At 36.4% G+C, this 14,881-nt stretch overlaps 2 protein-coding genes across 8 annotated transcripts in view; one reads left to right on the top strand and one right to left on the bottom strand.

The window, feature by feature from the left end:
* The window catches only part of LOC145937731 (dual specificity protein phosphatase 3), a 44,305-nt gene extending 34,207 nt beyond the window's left edge, over positions 1–10,098 (top strand). For all 6 annotated transcript variants that reach the window (XM_083041022.1, XM_083041023.1, XM_083041024.1 and 3 more), the window contains 2 exons: positions 8,248–8,471; positions 8,551–10,098. In XM_083041022.1, coding sequence (XP_082897148.1) covers positions 8,248–8,471; positions 8,551–8,756 — 430 coding nt within the window. In that variant the 3' untranslated portion in view covers positions 8,757–10,098. The remainder of the gene's footprint in view (positions 1–8,247; positions 8,472–8,550) is intronic.
* LOC145937732 (DNA replication licensing factor Mcm2-like) overlaps positions 1–14,881 on the bottom strand; it is a 56,258-nt gene that overhangs the window by 37,534 nt on the left and 3,843 nt on the right. Inside the window, exons 2-4 of one of the 2 annotated variants that reach the window (XM_083041029.1) lie at positions 12,983–13,069; positions 8,098–8,193; positions 6,422–7,191 (exon numbers count right to left, since the gene is read on the bottom strand). In XM_083041029.1, coding sequence (XP_082897155.1) covers positions 6,422–6,523 — 102 coding nt within the window. In that variant the 5' untranslated portion in view covers positions 6,524–7,191; positions 8,098–8,193; positions 12,983–13,069. The remainder of the gene's footprint in view (positions 1–6,421; positions 7,192–8,097; positions 8,194–12,982; positions 13,070–14,881) is intronic. The other variant, XM_083041030.1, reaches the window with a different exon arrangement.

The raw sequence follows: 14,881 nt of genomic DNA on the forward strand, positions 1-14,881 counted from the left end.
TGGAGGGAATGTCCCTCCAAAAAAGGGGTCCCCCCTGGGGGGGACCACTACTAAAAAATTTCAAATGGAACTCCCTATATTGTAGTATATCGTTTGAAAGAGCATAAAAAAAGGACATAAAAACAGAACATTTCTGGCGTAAACCAGAGGTCGATACGTTGACCCGTTCGAAAGTTATTTAGGGTCAAAGTTTGAAAAAGATCAATTTTCAAAATATCATTACTTTCATTTGGAGAATTCTAGGAATTTTATAAATAGTTTGAATTTTTATTATTTACATTAGAATAGAATTTTAAATTTTACGATTAGTTTACTGTCAGGAAGTGAACGGCTTATTTTGACCACCTTTGTTTAAAATTTTTCAAATGAGAGTAACGATATTTTGAAAATTGATCTTTTTCCAACCTTGACCCTAAATAACTCCCGAACGGGTCAACGTATCGATCTCTGGTTTACGCCAGAAATTTTCTTTTTTTATGCTCTTTCAAATGATATACTACAATATAGGGGGTTCCACTTGAAATTTTTTAGTTGGGATTCCTCTGAGGCACACCTTGGGGCGACATCTCCAACTTTCTTAAAGAGTAAGCCCCTCGAAAATTAAAAGAGTAGCCCCTCGAAACGTACACGTGTTTCCCGGTTTTTCATAATTTTGAACCGTTTGCGAAATATAAGGGTGACAACAGACTTTAGAAACCCTGTTTATATGTACAGGGTGTTTCATTTTAAGTGATATAGTCGATTATTATCTCGCGAACCGATAATTTTATGGAAAAATTTTTCGAACGAAAGTTGCATGGCTTGAAGGGGAACATATGATGGAAATATGGACTTGACCTTGAGTGACCTTGTCAAAGTCATTAATGTTTATTTTAAATGGAAATCCCTATTTTTCATTACATATTCTTGTAGCTTACCTCGAGAGCTTTCCAAAACACTATACAATATGAGTTATTTTTTATTAAGTACTTTCCGAGTTATGAGACTTGAAGTTTACAGTATTTTGACATAAAATGTAAAATATCTTGTAAAACATTCACTTTTCGATAATCTTACTGTAATACTTTTTTGCACAAAATAATGAGACCAATTAATTAGTGTAAAGAAAACACATAATTGTTTTTAAAAAAAGTATGCGATTTGCAACAATTTTTTTAAAAAATCAACCATGTATTTTTTTTACACCAATATTGTATATGTCCACTGCTTATAGCTACTATGCTGAGTCCGCTATATTGAATTTTGATAAACGCCATTCGGCATCAGAAAGTAGATGCAATTAGCTAAATTTTAAGTCCTTGAACGACTGTTTAAAGTTAAATCAATTTTGGAGAGCATGGGGTGTTCAGTTAAGAAAGAATGCCCCATATATATATTACCATTTATATATTACCATTTATATATATGGGACGTTCCGCGTCAACCGGAACAGCTTTACGACTAAAACTGAGGGCTAGCTAAAAATTTTCTCTTGGTCGGAAAAATTACTTTAATATATCTATTTTATAATGCTGTGTGGTATTTTAGAAGAATCTAATATGGCGGTCTCAAAATGGCTGTTTTATTTTCAAAAATCACATGAACTAATTTATTAATCTGTTCTGTATAAAAAATTATATGACCTAAAAAATTCTTTTACACTCTTAAAATTTGTATTAATATACCTGTTTTAAGAAACCACTAAGACTTTTAAAAAAGAAACATGGCGACTCCAATATAGCGGCTCTAAAACCCCAAAATAGCAAAAAAACAGTATTTTCCTTATGTTTTGTCATTGTTTTCTGGAGTTAATGAAGTAATTGCTTGAATCTGAGTTTTCATGTTTGTTGGAAGCTCTCTGCGTTCCACAGGGTTAAGACTGTCTCTAAAAAATGTGCTTTAAGAGTCCGCATTACTTGTTTAAAAAAAATTAAAAAAAATTTTTTTAATTTTAATTTTTTGTATTTTTATATTTAAATGTATTTTATGAAACTACAAACAAATAAAAAAAATTTTTTTAATTAAAAAAAAAATGGTTTTAAAAAATAAAATAAAGGATTTTAATGAAATTTCTGGCATTATTGTTTTTTTGCAAAATGTGTACTGCGCAAGTAATAAATTTTAAGTAATAAATTTCATTAAAATTCTTAATTTAATTAAAAAAATTTTTTTTTATTTGTTTGTAGTTTCATAAGATAGAAATTATATAAAAATACAAAAAAAATTAAAATTAAAAAAAATTAAAAAAATTCTTTTTTAAAAGAAGTAAGGCGAAATCTTAAAGCACATTTTAGAGACAGTCTCAATCCTGTGAAACGCAGAGAGCTTCCAACAAACATAAAAACTCAGACATTGAGTAATTACTTCATTAACTTCAGAAAACAATGACAAAACATAAGGAAAATGCTGTTTTTTTGCTATTTTGGGGTTTTAAAGCCGCTATATTGGATCGCCATGTTTCTTTTTTAAAAGTCTTAGTGGTTTCTTAAAGCAGGTAATACAAATTTTAAGAGTGTAAAAGAATTTTTAGGTCATGTAATTTTTTATACAAAACAGATTAATAAATTAGTTTGTGATTTTTGAAAATAAAACAGCCATTTTGAGGCCGTCATATTAAATTCTTCTAAAATACCACACGGCATTATAAAATAAGTATATTAAAGCAATTTTTCCGGCCAAGAGAAAATTTTTAGCTAGTCCTCAATTTTGGTCGTATAGCTATTCCGGTTGACGCGAAACGTGCCATATATATACAGGGTGTCCGGTAATTCGCGCCCCACCCGTCAGATACAGGTAGAGTAGGTTAAATCTAGTAGAAAAGTCCTCTACCATTTTGCAATATTCGCAATAATGATTGAGAAATTAGTTTAAAAAATCGGCCAATTCGCGCGCCTATACAAGCACGTGGCGAGAAGAGACTGCCTACTCGAGGCTCCAGCATTATCATGCTATTGTCTTTTGAAGATCGCTCCTCCCCGCGCTTAGCAACCGCGTAACATGAGACTGTTTCTTTTCGCCGCGTACTTAGTAACCATGTAAGACTGGGCTGTCTCTTCTCGCCGCGCGCTTGTAGGGCGCGCATATTGGCTGATCTTTTTTAATTAATTTCTCATAAATTATTGGGCAAATCGCAAAATGGTAGAGGACTTTTCTACTAAATTTAACCTACTCTACCTGCATCTGACGGGTGGGGTGCGAATTACAGGACAATCTGTATATAATACCATATATAATACCATTTAATTTAATATATATACATATATATATTAAATGGTTTATACTGAACTCCATTGTGAGCATAGTAGTTGCTTACAAATGCATAATTTTTTTATAATGTGCATATTTCGATATAAATAACAGTTGTAGGTCCGTTTAAAACGAACACAACTTTACATATTATATGAGTTTTATTGGCTTGAAATATCACAGGCAACGTCTAACTTTTTACATAATTAAGAAATGAATTGGCTATAAGAACTGTACGTGGATGTCGGTGCGTTGATTCCAACGAAATTTAATTTTTCGTTGGAATTAAATACTTGTGCACGAGGCACGAATTTTGCTCGGTACACTGCCAAGACTTATTCGGAATAATCTCAATTCGAGATTTTTAATTCCGGTGATGCTCCCCGGTGATCATCCGCCCGGCAAGCGAAAGACTCGGGTTCGATTCCCGATTCAGCGACTTTTAGACCGATATTTTTCTCGCCTACATCTATTTAGGGGGGGTCAGAGGATCACCGGAATTAAAAATCTCGAATTGAAATTATTCCGAATAAGTCTTGGCAGTGTACCAAGCAAAATTCGTGCCTCCGTGCACAAGTATTTAAATTCAACGAAAAATTAATTTTCGTTGAAATCGACGCACCGACATCCGCGTACGGCTCTTATAGCTAATTCATTTCTAAATATTTATATTTCATATTAAAGAGCCTCGAATATTCTTATTGTCAAATAATATATGTTGCAAATTACATACTTTTTTTTAAAAAGCAACTGTGTTTTTTTATACTAATTGATTAGTTTCATTATTCTGTGCATAAAAGTATTAATGTAAGATTACCAAAAACTGAATGTTTCACAAGATATTTTATATTTTATCAAAATACTGTGAACTTCAAGTCTCAACTCAAAAAGTACTTAATGAAAAAATATTTTATTATAGTGTTTTGGAAAGCTCTTGAAATAAGCTATAAGAATATGTAATGAAAAGCAGAGTGTTCCATATAAGAAATTGAAAGTGACCTTTACGTGACCTTGACAACACTCTTCAAAGTCATAGCATAATAATATTGCTATGTAATACGCCACTTAAAACCTTACAACTTTTGTTTGAAACATTTTCTCACAGGATCACTAGTTTCGAAAATAATTGTTTCCAGACTTTTTGACCACCCTGTATATCCGTTATGGTCTAACTCTTAGTTTAAAAAATAAAAGGGGGTGGTTACTTTTTTGGTAGGATATCCTTTATATGTACTGCGTCCAGCGAGAGAACATTATAACGGCCGGTTTCGCGAGCGCGGATAATTCAGCCGGGATCAGGGCTCGAGAAAGGGTTAAAACACAGAACGCCGAGTTGTGTAAAATAATAAAAATAAATTTAATGTATGTTGTAAATACAAGTATGTGGGGGGGGGGGGTTAGGGGGTGTGAGTGTGTAAAAGCAAGTCCGATCGCGTATCGCAGGCATGGTGGTGTTCGCGTGTAAGAATTAAATACTTCGCACGGATTTTTAAATCGCCGGTGATATACATACGGGTCTACAAATAGCTATTGATACATACATATATCTATGGCTGCGGTCAAGAATGCATTACAAATGCTTGGAAACATTCTATCTTTATTCTTCTAAAATGTAGAACAAAGATAGAATGATGTTTCAAAGCATTCGTAGTGTATTCTCGACCGCAACCTATGTCGCACGTGAATTAAAATCGCCGCGAATAAGTGTGTGTACATAAGTTTGTCAATGTGTGTATCGGTGTGATGTCTCGACACGGTCGTGTTTACGGGAGTCGGCTGGCGCGGTGAGGAGCGTTGGCCAGTATTTTTGACTCGTGAGTCTGCGCCGGTGACAAGCTGGGCGAGAGCGGTCGCTCTCTTCCATATATCAAAGAGAGAGCGCCCGGCGCGCGATAATTCGTTGTACGAATGGATTATTTATGCGTGCGGTAGCGTAATACAACGAAAAATAGATCGGCATGTCATGGCCGTCCGTTTTGTAAATTGGAATTTTAGTCGTAGGAACCGGTTGCTGCGAAAAGAAAGTCGGGCCTCCCAGAATCATCCTCCTACTCCTTACAGGAGGGGCACACCCTTTACTCCCCATTTTGTGCCCGGTTGGACGTCCGAACAAATCAGCAGGGCGCAGCCGTGCACTGCGTCGCAAGATGCAACAGTTCTCTAGACCGATAACACATGGCAGATCGATCCACGTCTGCAGCCTTACGTGATCAATTGCAAAGTAGCGATAACACTGGAGGCGTTTCCTCAGCAACTCAATTGTTGCTGTGGACAACCTCACCCCGAACTTCCCTTTGTTTGCCAACGATTTGGTGACTGATAATGGCGAATGATAATCTCGTTCATATCGAACCCAGTCCCGAGGAAGACTACCAGATTTCTCCGACTCGAATGTCCCCCTCAGAATAGATTCGCATTGTTCCATTAGAACCGGTTGTACTATCTCAGAGACAGTAAACATGTCCAACCCATAAAGACGCATTTCAGCGAACTTCACGGGCTGAATAGCTCTCATTCAATTATTTCCGAGAACCTCGTTAAACTTATTCACAAATTCTTCAGTCTTTTCAATCCTATCTTTACCGAAGATTTTGAAAAGGATATCTCCATTCATCGTCTTCCTGAGCCAAGACTGTTCAATCTCCAGGTCCTTGAGAGAAATATTTTCCTGGACCTTAGCGAGAGCATCTGGGCAAGTGAAACCCCCTCCCCCCTCCCGCTCTCCTCTCTCTGGCACGATCAGCGCCGCCGACATTCCATCACTGAGGTCGGGGTTGGAAACCGAAGTGAATCAGCCACATCCGCAATCTCAGATTCCGCCGTCCTCTTCACCGGGATATTTCGATCCATGGAGGAAGGCGAAGGAGATTACGGAGAGTATCCCCCATCCGATAAATCTCCAAATCATTTTTGCTATCTGCGGCTCTTCAGTTTTATTAAGAGAGGCTTAACGAAGATAAGCATTAGCTGTTTTTACCGCCATCATTCTATGTCACGGAATAAAAGGTCGCGTATCTTACCTACGCCTCGCCTACTCCCTAAAGTAGACATTTGCCCTAAGCACATACATCAAGATATCCGCCTAATCCCTCTCTACGTCTTATCTCAGTATCGTCCATTGAGGCCACTTTTTCAAGGGCTTTCTCAGCGCCTTACGAGAGTATTTCCAAAGCCTATTGGTCGCAATGTCTCTCACCTGTCTCTCCAACTCCTTGACCATTGGTAGGTCGAGCCAGAACTGGGAAGATGCGTACTCTTCAATCGGGTTATTCTCAGAGTCCAGGTCCTGACATCTCATGAATGCCCATTAAATCCAGACTCGTATCAGAGACGATCTCTGTCCCCAGAAGGAACAGAAGTCGTTGACCCCACACAAACATCCTTAGCCTTCTCGGTGATGATAGCCGATTTCTCAGCGAACTCATTCTTAACTTCGCAGCTGAACCATCGCTGCAATGACAACAAGAGGTGTAGGGTATCGTCCATCTAGGATATAGTATACGTCCCTCGCCGGACCCTGGATGGCTCATCACTCTGACAATGAGTCGGTAAGTCTTGATTTGTCGTCCATCTGAAACGAAAAGGTTGGTTTTTTCAGAGTGTTCTTCTCTTAGACCAGTTGCCTCCCAAGGCTAATGAATCCGACCTACCCGGGAGTTTGGAATGTTTATTTAGAGGCGATACTCATCCGTCTCGTCGTGAAAACTTTCAAACGAACAGAGTTTTTTATAGGCCATCTCTTTCCTACAAGATATGTCCACCCCGCTCTTGGGTTTCTCACCGCTAGCTGTCCGCGGCCGCTTATTCCTCCCAAAAGAGTTATTTACGGCTAACTCCGATATCTGGAGGCTGTTCCCTTATCCACAATCCGAGGACGCACTCGGTCGCATCAGCTATGTGCTTTCAAAATCTGGGATTAATCAGACATCAAAAACTGAGCCACTTGTACATACAACTTAGAGACCCCTAAAACATTATAGCATCACATAGAAACATTAGATATATTAGATACAAAATATTAGATAGATTAGACATTAGATATATTAGATACATACATATTAGATAGAATAATCCCAGGCCCAAGCGTGCCGTATACGTTAATAACGAGAGGGTCCCATTAACACACGATGCGATAGTACACAAACTAAATCACGCATTACTCCGATAGCATACAATAAAATAACACAGTTCCAATAGTGCACGAAATGTTAAAAGCATTATTCCGATAGCTCATATTGGGCGAGTTTTTAATTCATCAATTGATTAATTGCATGATGCGCAAATGCTGCAAATGCAGCACTTTGCTGTATTTGCGCATCATGCAATTAATCAATTGATGAATTAAAAACTCGCCCAATATGAGCTATCGGAATAATGCTTTCAGTTCTTAACGACTTATAATTGTACATTTCCACATAGGTTTGCAACTAGGTTCCGCAAGATACGAAATTCATTACAAGCCTGTGTCAGATCGGAACTGTATTCGATTGAGACTGTGTCCGATTCGAATTGTACCCGATTAGGTTTGTCGTGTCCGATTGGTACTGTGCGCAATCGAGAATCATTCCATATTCCGATAGCACATCAATTTCATAGTAATTCTCTATAGCCCGCATCCATGATGTGGCCTATCGAGAAAAAGAAAATCACATAATGTGCGCTATCGGGATAATGCTTTTAATATTTCGTTCACTATCGGGGCTACATGTTATTTTATTGTATGCTATTGAGATAATGTGCGTTTTACTATGTGCGCTATCGGGATAATGCGCGATTTACTTTGTGTGTTATCGGGATGTGTGGTAAAGAGATGTGTGCTAACGAGAATTATGTTAAATTTGACATGCGCTATTGAGATGTGGGCTATCGTACCATGCACCAATGAATCCGCTTTTACTAAATAGCGCGTCTCCTCACTTTGCCTATGCGCAGACCGTCGATGTTCTCTCGCTATACAGAGTATAATATCTATAACAGAAATTAAAGATAAAATAAAAATTTTTTAATGATTTTCTTATACAGAGTTACTGCAAAAAACAAAAAATATCTTAAAATGTTAGGTATAACACATATATTAAATGCTGCTGAAGGAAAAAGATATGGATTTGTAAATACAGATAACAATTACTATGCAGATACAACGATAAAATATCTTGGCTTGCAAGTTATAGATTTACCTACCGCGGATATCAGTAAATATTTTTATATAGCAGCCAATTTTATTGATGAAGCAGTATCTATTGGAGGTAACTTAATTATAAGTACCTTTTTGTTTCATCATGCGTGATATAATTCGCATAAATAAAAATCTATTAATTCTTTTAGGTAAAGCTTTCGTACATTGCATGCAAGGTGTATCTCGCAGTGCTACCTGTGTTCTCACATATTTAATGATAAAGAAGAATATGTTAGCAACTGACGCTATACATTTAATTCGCACAAATCGTGATGTTCATCCAAATAATGGTTTTCTTCGGCAATTAGCAGAATTGGATAATAGGTTACGTAAACAACGTTTACAATTACATTGAATGTATTCGAAATTTCGTTGTAAATGATATAATATTTATTTTTCATGAAATATTTAAATAAAGATGAATATAAACACGCACTTATGAGGAAGGTACTATTAAGAGACTATTAAGAGTATAGCTGTGAACTACAAATTGATAAATTTTGTTTCAAGAAAAAATGTTTTAAAATTATAATGTTTGTGATCAATAGGATACGGCGCAATGTGGTACAAGCAATTTTTAAAGAAAAAGATAAGAATTTATAAATTAATAGTCAATATATAATTGGTCGCAAATCAAAAGATCAACTTAATTCACAAGTCCGTATTTTATTTATTACAAATTTTCAAGATATTTATAAATTTTAAATTTTAAATTTGACTCTGTATCAAATATTCTAACTATGTAGGAAATATAAGAAAAGTTTTATAAAAATGTATAATTTTTTGAGAATACAAAAATTATGATTTTTTTGGATCTACATTGTAAAAATGCAAAATATACTTGTTAGTATATGACATTTTATTATAAAAAGTGAAAAATTCCAAAATTCGGTTTTGCACCACATATTTTAGTTATGCAAGAAAAATATTTAAAAAATTTATTAGAAAATATAAATGAAATACTAACTAATGTTATATCTATGACAAAGTGCAATTGATTGCAGATCATAGGGAAATCCGTGATATCATATTAATTACACAGGTCTGCATGAACTTTTGTGCTCTGAAAAAGAGTGGTTTATATAGGATTTTCGTGCACTGAATCTGCAAGATAAAATGGCCTATCACGTCAAGTTTTCGAAAAAAAGTGTTAAAATCCTTAAAAAACGCGTTTTGATTATTTTTGAGAATTTATGGCAGACAAATCTGACTTCTGAAAAAATTTTAGAAAAGGCTTAAATGAATGCTTAAACTTTAATATAAAAATATCAACTGATAGGCCTTAGCCTTGCGGATTCGGATTCCGTACACAATTATTTGAAACTACTCTTCTTTTCCAGATTGTAGAAAAAATGTAAAATTATGTAGACCTGTTAAAGAATCTCTTACCTGAAGAGATAAAGAAAGATACTAGCGCTGCTTTTATCTTTCTTACATCGCATATAGTGTATAGTTGTAAGTTGTAGAACACCGCCGACAGAGCGAATATATGTATAACCGGTAACTACTGCCACCCGTCGATGTAACGGGTGGCGCACAATGCATGCGCCGTGCTCCGAAAGCCCGGTATTGCAAGAACGGAACGAGAGCCAAGCACTCTCCTTCGAGAAGCGCGAAAGATAACACATGTTATGCGAGAGAGTCTATACGTTACCTGTACTTAGAGTTACTTATCGAATAAAGTGTTTTTCTAATTATATCGAGTCCGATATCTATCCGACCAGCCGTTCCACGTGTCCTCATACTCATACTCCATAAGAAATACAAAAGAGCCATAGATCTCAACTACAAAGACTTACATAGTGATGTTGTATCTCTTGTAGCTTTTCCTTCAAAATGTTACAATTTTTGTTTGAAATACTTTCGCAAAATACATAAGAAACAAAATTTCGGAATGGGCATATGAAAAATTAAGGGGTCAACCCGATGTAACCGGCTGAAAAAATATTAGGTGTTTGCAAAAGTTCGTAAGGTTACAAATAAATGGCGCGTTAGATTAGGTTGCAGTCACTTAGTAATTATTTTCTTTTAAGTTGCTTTCTTGTTTTTAAATGTTGATCATATTCAATCAGAATTGATGGCTGATAAATCATAATTCCGAATATAACCATATTTCACGCTTTGAAAATGGAACTATCCTGCTACATGATAACGCTAGACCGCATGTTGCTGTTGCAACTAAAGAGACGTTGTTCGAATTGGATTGGGAAGTCCTACCAGCGTACTCTCTAGACATCGCCTCAACTGATTTTCATTTATTTAATTCGATACAACACGGTCTATCCAATACACGATTTGAAAATGCTGAAGAAGTGCAAAAATGGATTGAGTAATGGATTGCTTCAAAAGATAAGTCATTGTATCGACGTGGTATTAAATTATTGTTCGAAAAGTCGCAAATAGTTGTCAATAGCAACAACTAATATTTTGATTAAAATATTGTTATTTTATTTGTTATTAATAAATACAAATTTTTAAATTATACGAACTTTTGCAAACACCTAATAGGTAATTTTTAAGCATGGTTACCGAAGAAATAAAAAAAACTGTAGACTTGTGCATTTTATTTAAGTACACGAAAAAGGCACAAAATATGCAAAATGAAAGGAAAAATAATAATTTTAGTACCATTCATTAAAATGTTATAAAAAGTCAATTTTTTTTGCACCGGTCATTGATGTCGATGATTTCGCCATATTGGATTGTCTTGACTGAAATTTGACTGAAAAAAATTGTTTAACTTTTGCTTTGACTTTTGGTACATAAATTGTTAATTAATTTGTTAATATTTTGCAAACTAACAATGATATTGTAAAAATTTTCGGTCAATGCTTAGGGAATACAATACACTTAAATAAAGTGTATTGTACCAAACCACAAGTCTACAACTTTTTATTTCAATTCACGCTTAAAAATTATCTATTTTTTTGACCGGTTGACCCCTTAAAAATTATTATTGACCTTGGGAGGTAATGCTTTTTTGTTAGATAAACATTAAATGATGTGTACACTTTTTAAACTTTGGTAGATTTTAATTTGGGAAACTTTTACTCAAATAAAATTTAAAAACAGCGTTTTAAAAATATCTTAATGACAAGAATATTCAATGAAAAATGCGAGTTTCTATTTAAAATTTAGAGTTCATGACGCACAGCTTTCAAAGTTATTCCAAGATTGAATTATTTCCATCAGTTAAAGAACAATGCTGAAAAAGGGCTAAAATTTGCCTGTAAGGGAAATGTATGAAATCGGTATATCTTTATGTTTTTGGACCTGCTGAACTCGAAAATGAAGCTTAAAATTGTCAAAACACCGGGGAAAATTGTGAAAATGCAATTTTTCTACAGAAAAGCTACGCTTTTTAGAGCAAATGTTCTTTTAAAGAATAAGTGACAATTGTGAACAAAAATAGTCTCTTTTTTGTTGATATCAGAAAATCGTATGCAGAATGTGTTATCTGAACGTAATCAGTGATATTACGGACTGCATGAAAAGGTTGACGATGGGTGCCGGTAGGCGGATCGAATCAAGCAACATTTGATACCGCGATTCAATATGCGACATAATAAAATGATCGACCCCTATATTGCGCGTTACCGCGACGGATTTTTTCGTGTTTAGATCAATGTCCGCGATAGATAATTTTGACGGGAGCGTATGCGGGTCGCGACGTTGAAATCGCTGGATATTGGAAGTGCGCCGGTGGACGAGAAATCTCGAAGACAAAGAACTCCATCTCCGTTAATTAGCTGGCGCGCAGCTTTTGCAGGAATGTATGAGTCGAAAGCCGAGAAAGCTCGGCGGAGAAAAGTATGCTCTATCCTCGATTCGCTCGTGACACATTAGGACAAGCCTGAAGAATACCGACAATTTTCAGAGATCAAGTACGCTCGACTTTTTGGCTCTTATCTCTCGGTCTCGGGCCTTACTGGCTCCAAGTTGTACCGAAGGCAAATTCGGAGTGATTCTTGCTCTGAAATCTTGTTTTTTTATATCAAGGACCGAGAAGATATCTCTCCAGAGTGGTTGGGTGGTACGCTGAGAGAATTGTCGCTCTGCGGTCTCCGTCAGCCGTTGGTGGCACCGGGCAACGTTTCTTGTACGGTGTTTTCGCAAGTTAAAAAATGAATTTATAGCGCCGCTACCTATTGCCCGATTGATGACCTCTGACGGATAGTCGGCCGAGTAACGATGTTGCACCGTTATAAATATTTTTGCTAAAGCGCTTATTTTTCGAGATATTCGACCGTTCCGAACTTTTAAAGCTATATACAGGGTGATTCAAAACAACCGTTTGTCCTTAAAATGTATTTCTGACTGAATTCTAAGACGATTTTTCCTTCGCCAAAATTTTATCCGAAGCTTAGTTTTCACATTATAAAAAGAAATAGCGAATTACGGCACGAGTACGGGCGGTAGGTAGGACTGGCGAAACTCAATATCCGATGTGGGCAGTTACATGAGGCGCTCGCTGCGATCAGCTGTTTGCTATACGCGATGTGTGCGTGCGTGCGTGCGTGCACGTGTACACACACACACACACACACACACTCTTTTCCTCTCTCACTAACTTATTCTTACCTTGTAGAGATGTTTGATGTCTTCTCATTCTGATGAATAATTGTTATAATTGTTGCACGACTGTGGATAACAATGAGACGTTTCCATCTGATATACCGAATAATAATCGAATTTCAGTTTAGCTGCCTCACGAGATATATCAATAAATTTGCACTCATTCGACGCGTTTTTGCTTAAAATGAAAGAATCTGGCAGAAAAAAGCGTCGCTCTGCTTGCCCCGCAAAGCGAAATATTAACAGTTAAAGTTGACTACTTTTGGGTTAGGAAATCTGTCATATCGACATGATGAGTACTCTCTACGGTCACATGCGCATGCTCTATGGTATAGTAGAACAGTCTTACACACCACAAACACACACACACACACGGGGGGGGATGCAAGGGGGTCCTTCGGCCCCCCTCCCGGACCCTCCCCGCTGGGAGGTGCCTACCGGCTGGCGGGTCCGTGCCCCCGTCTCCGCCGCCCCCAGCGGGTTCGCCCGCTGCGGGCGGGAGTCGGGGGGAGGCTGGGCCCGCCATCCCCGCGTCGTTAATAGACGCGTGATGAGGTCTTCGGGGGGGAACTCTGGACGCTTAAGTCCGGAGTTCTACCCCCGAAGACCTCGCGGGAGGGATAAGGACGGTTCCCCCTTGACCAGTGATGCAAGATTTCACGCGCGACAGCCATCTTGCAGTGGAGGGGGTAGGTCGGCAGCGCAGAGCGCACCGAAAAGATGAGAACCCTTGTCCTTCGAACATATGTAGAAGAGGACAGGTATATATCTTTTGTCCTTTATTTTCTTTTGATAGAATAGAGCTACGAATTTCGAGCGAATCCGGAATACTGGCGATAGCGAGTAGGCGATGCGACCCAATGCAAAAAGAAAATATAAAATATGAAAAATATATTTAATATTATAAAATAATATTAATAAAATTAATATATTTTAAACATAAATTAAGTAACTTATATTTAAAATTTTAATTAAAAATAATTATTAATTAATAATAATTATAAGTATATTTTATATATAAAAATCCACTCTTGGCCAATATATACGCCTTTCTATTAAAAAAGATTTTTTATCTTTAAAGAAATAATTGTAATAAAATAATATTTTAATTTATAAATATTGTTTAAGATTTTATTCTTTTTATTCCCTATTTATTTTGTACTAATGTACGACGTACATATTGTTGCTCAACGGAAACCGCGAGAAGGTGGTGGTTTCTTCCGTCAAAAAATTTAAAATATTGTATATTGGGAAATGTATTTCAATCATTATATTCGGCTTCCCGACGAGCCGTGTTTACCTTTTTTGCGCGTGTTGATCGTTTTACCGCGCGTCTCGTCTTGTCTAGCAGCTCTCCAATCAGCTGTTTGACACAATAACAATCTAGCGACAGGTTTTTGACATTTATGTCTTCGAAATTCGTCGAGTCAGCTGTAGACCGTTTTACTATAAACATCTCTCGTTTTCGAGCAATTAGCTCTTGATCAGTATATATATTTCGCTTTAACAAATAGTATAAAGTAACGAAAAATATGTGTTGAATTAACGAAGCCCCGAAAAGCTCGTAAGCGAAGTTTTGCAGAAGCTTGGCTTACAGACGACCGATACAAATCTTGGGTGTGTAAAATATCATCTGATAGTAGTCTTTATTTTATTGCAGTATATGCAATAAAACTTTTTCGTGCAATTCAATATACATATTAAGACATGCTGACTCCGCGTATCATCAAAATAATATTAAAAAGAATACATTATCATCTGATAATAATAGTAATGATAATGTTGAGATACCAATAAAAAAATCGCGTAAATCAATATTTAAAAAAGAATGGTTAGATATTGAAGAATTTAAACTTTGGTTGCGTGAAGTGCCACATGACGAAAGTTTATTTTTTTGTTTGATTT

The sequence above is a fragment of the Prenolepis imparis genome, unplaced genomic scaffold (assembly GCF_030444845.1).
Source record: "Prenolepis imparis isolate NDT839.2.m4 unplaced genomic scaffold, iyPreImpa1.0 SCAF_6, whole genome shotgun sequence".
Lineage (NCBI taxonomy): Eukaryota > Metazoa > Arthropoda > Insecta > Hymenoptera > Formicidae > Prenolepis > Prenolepis imparis.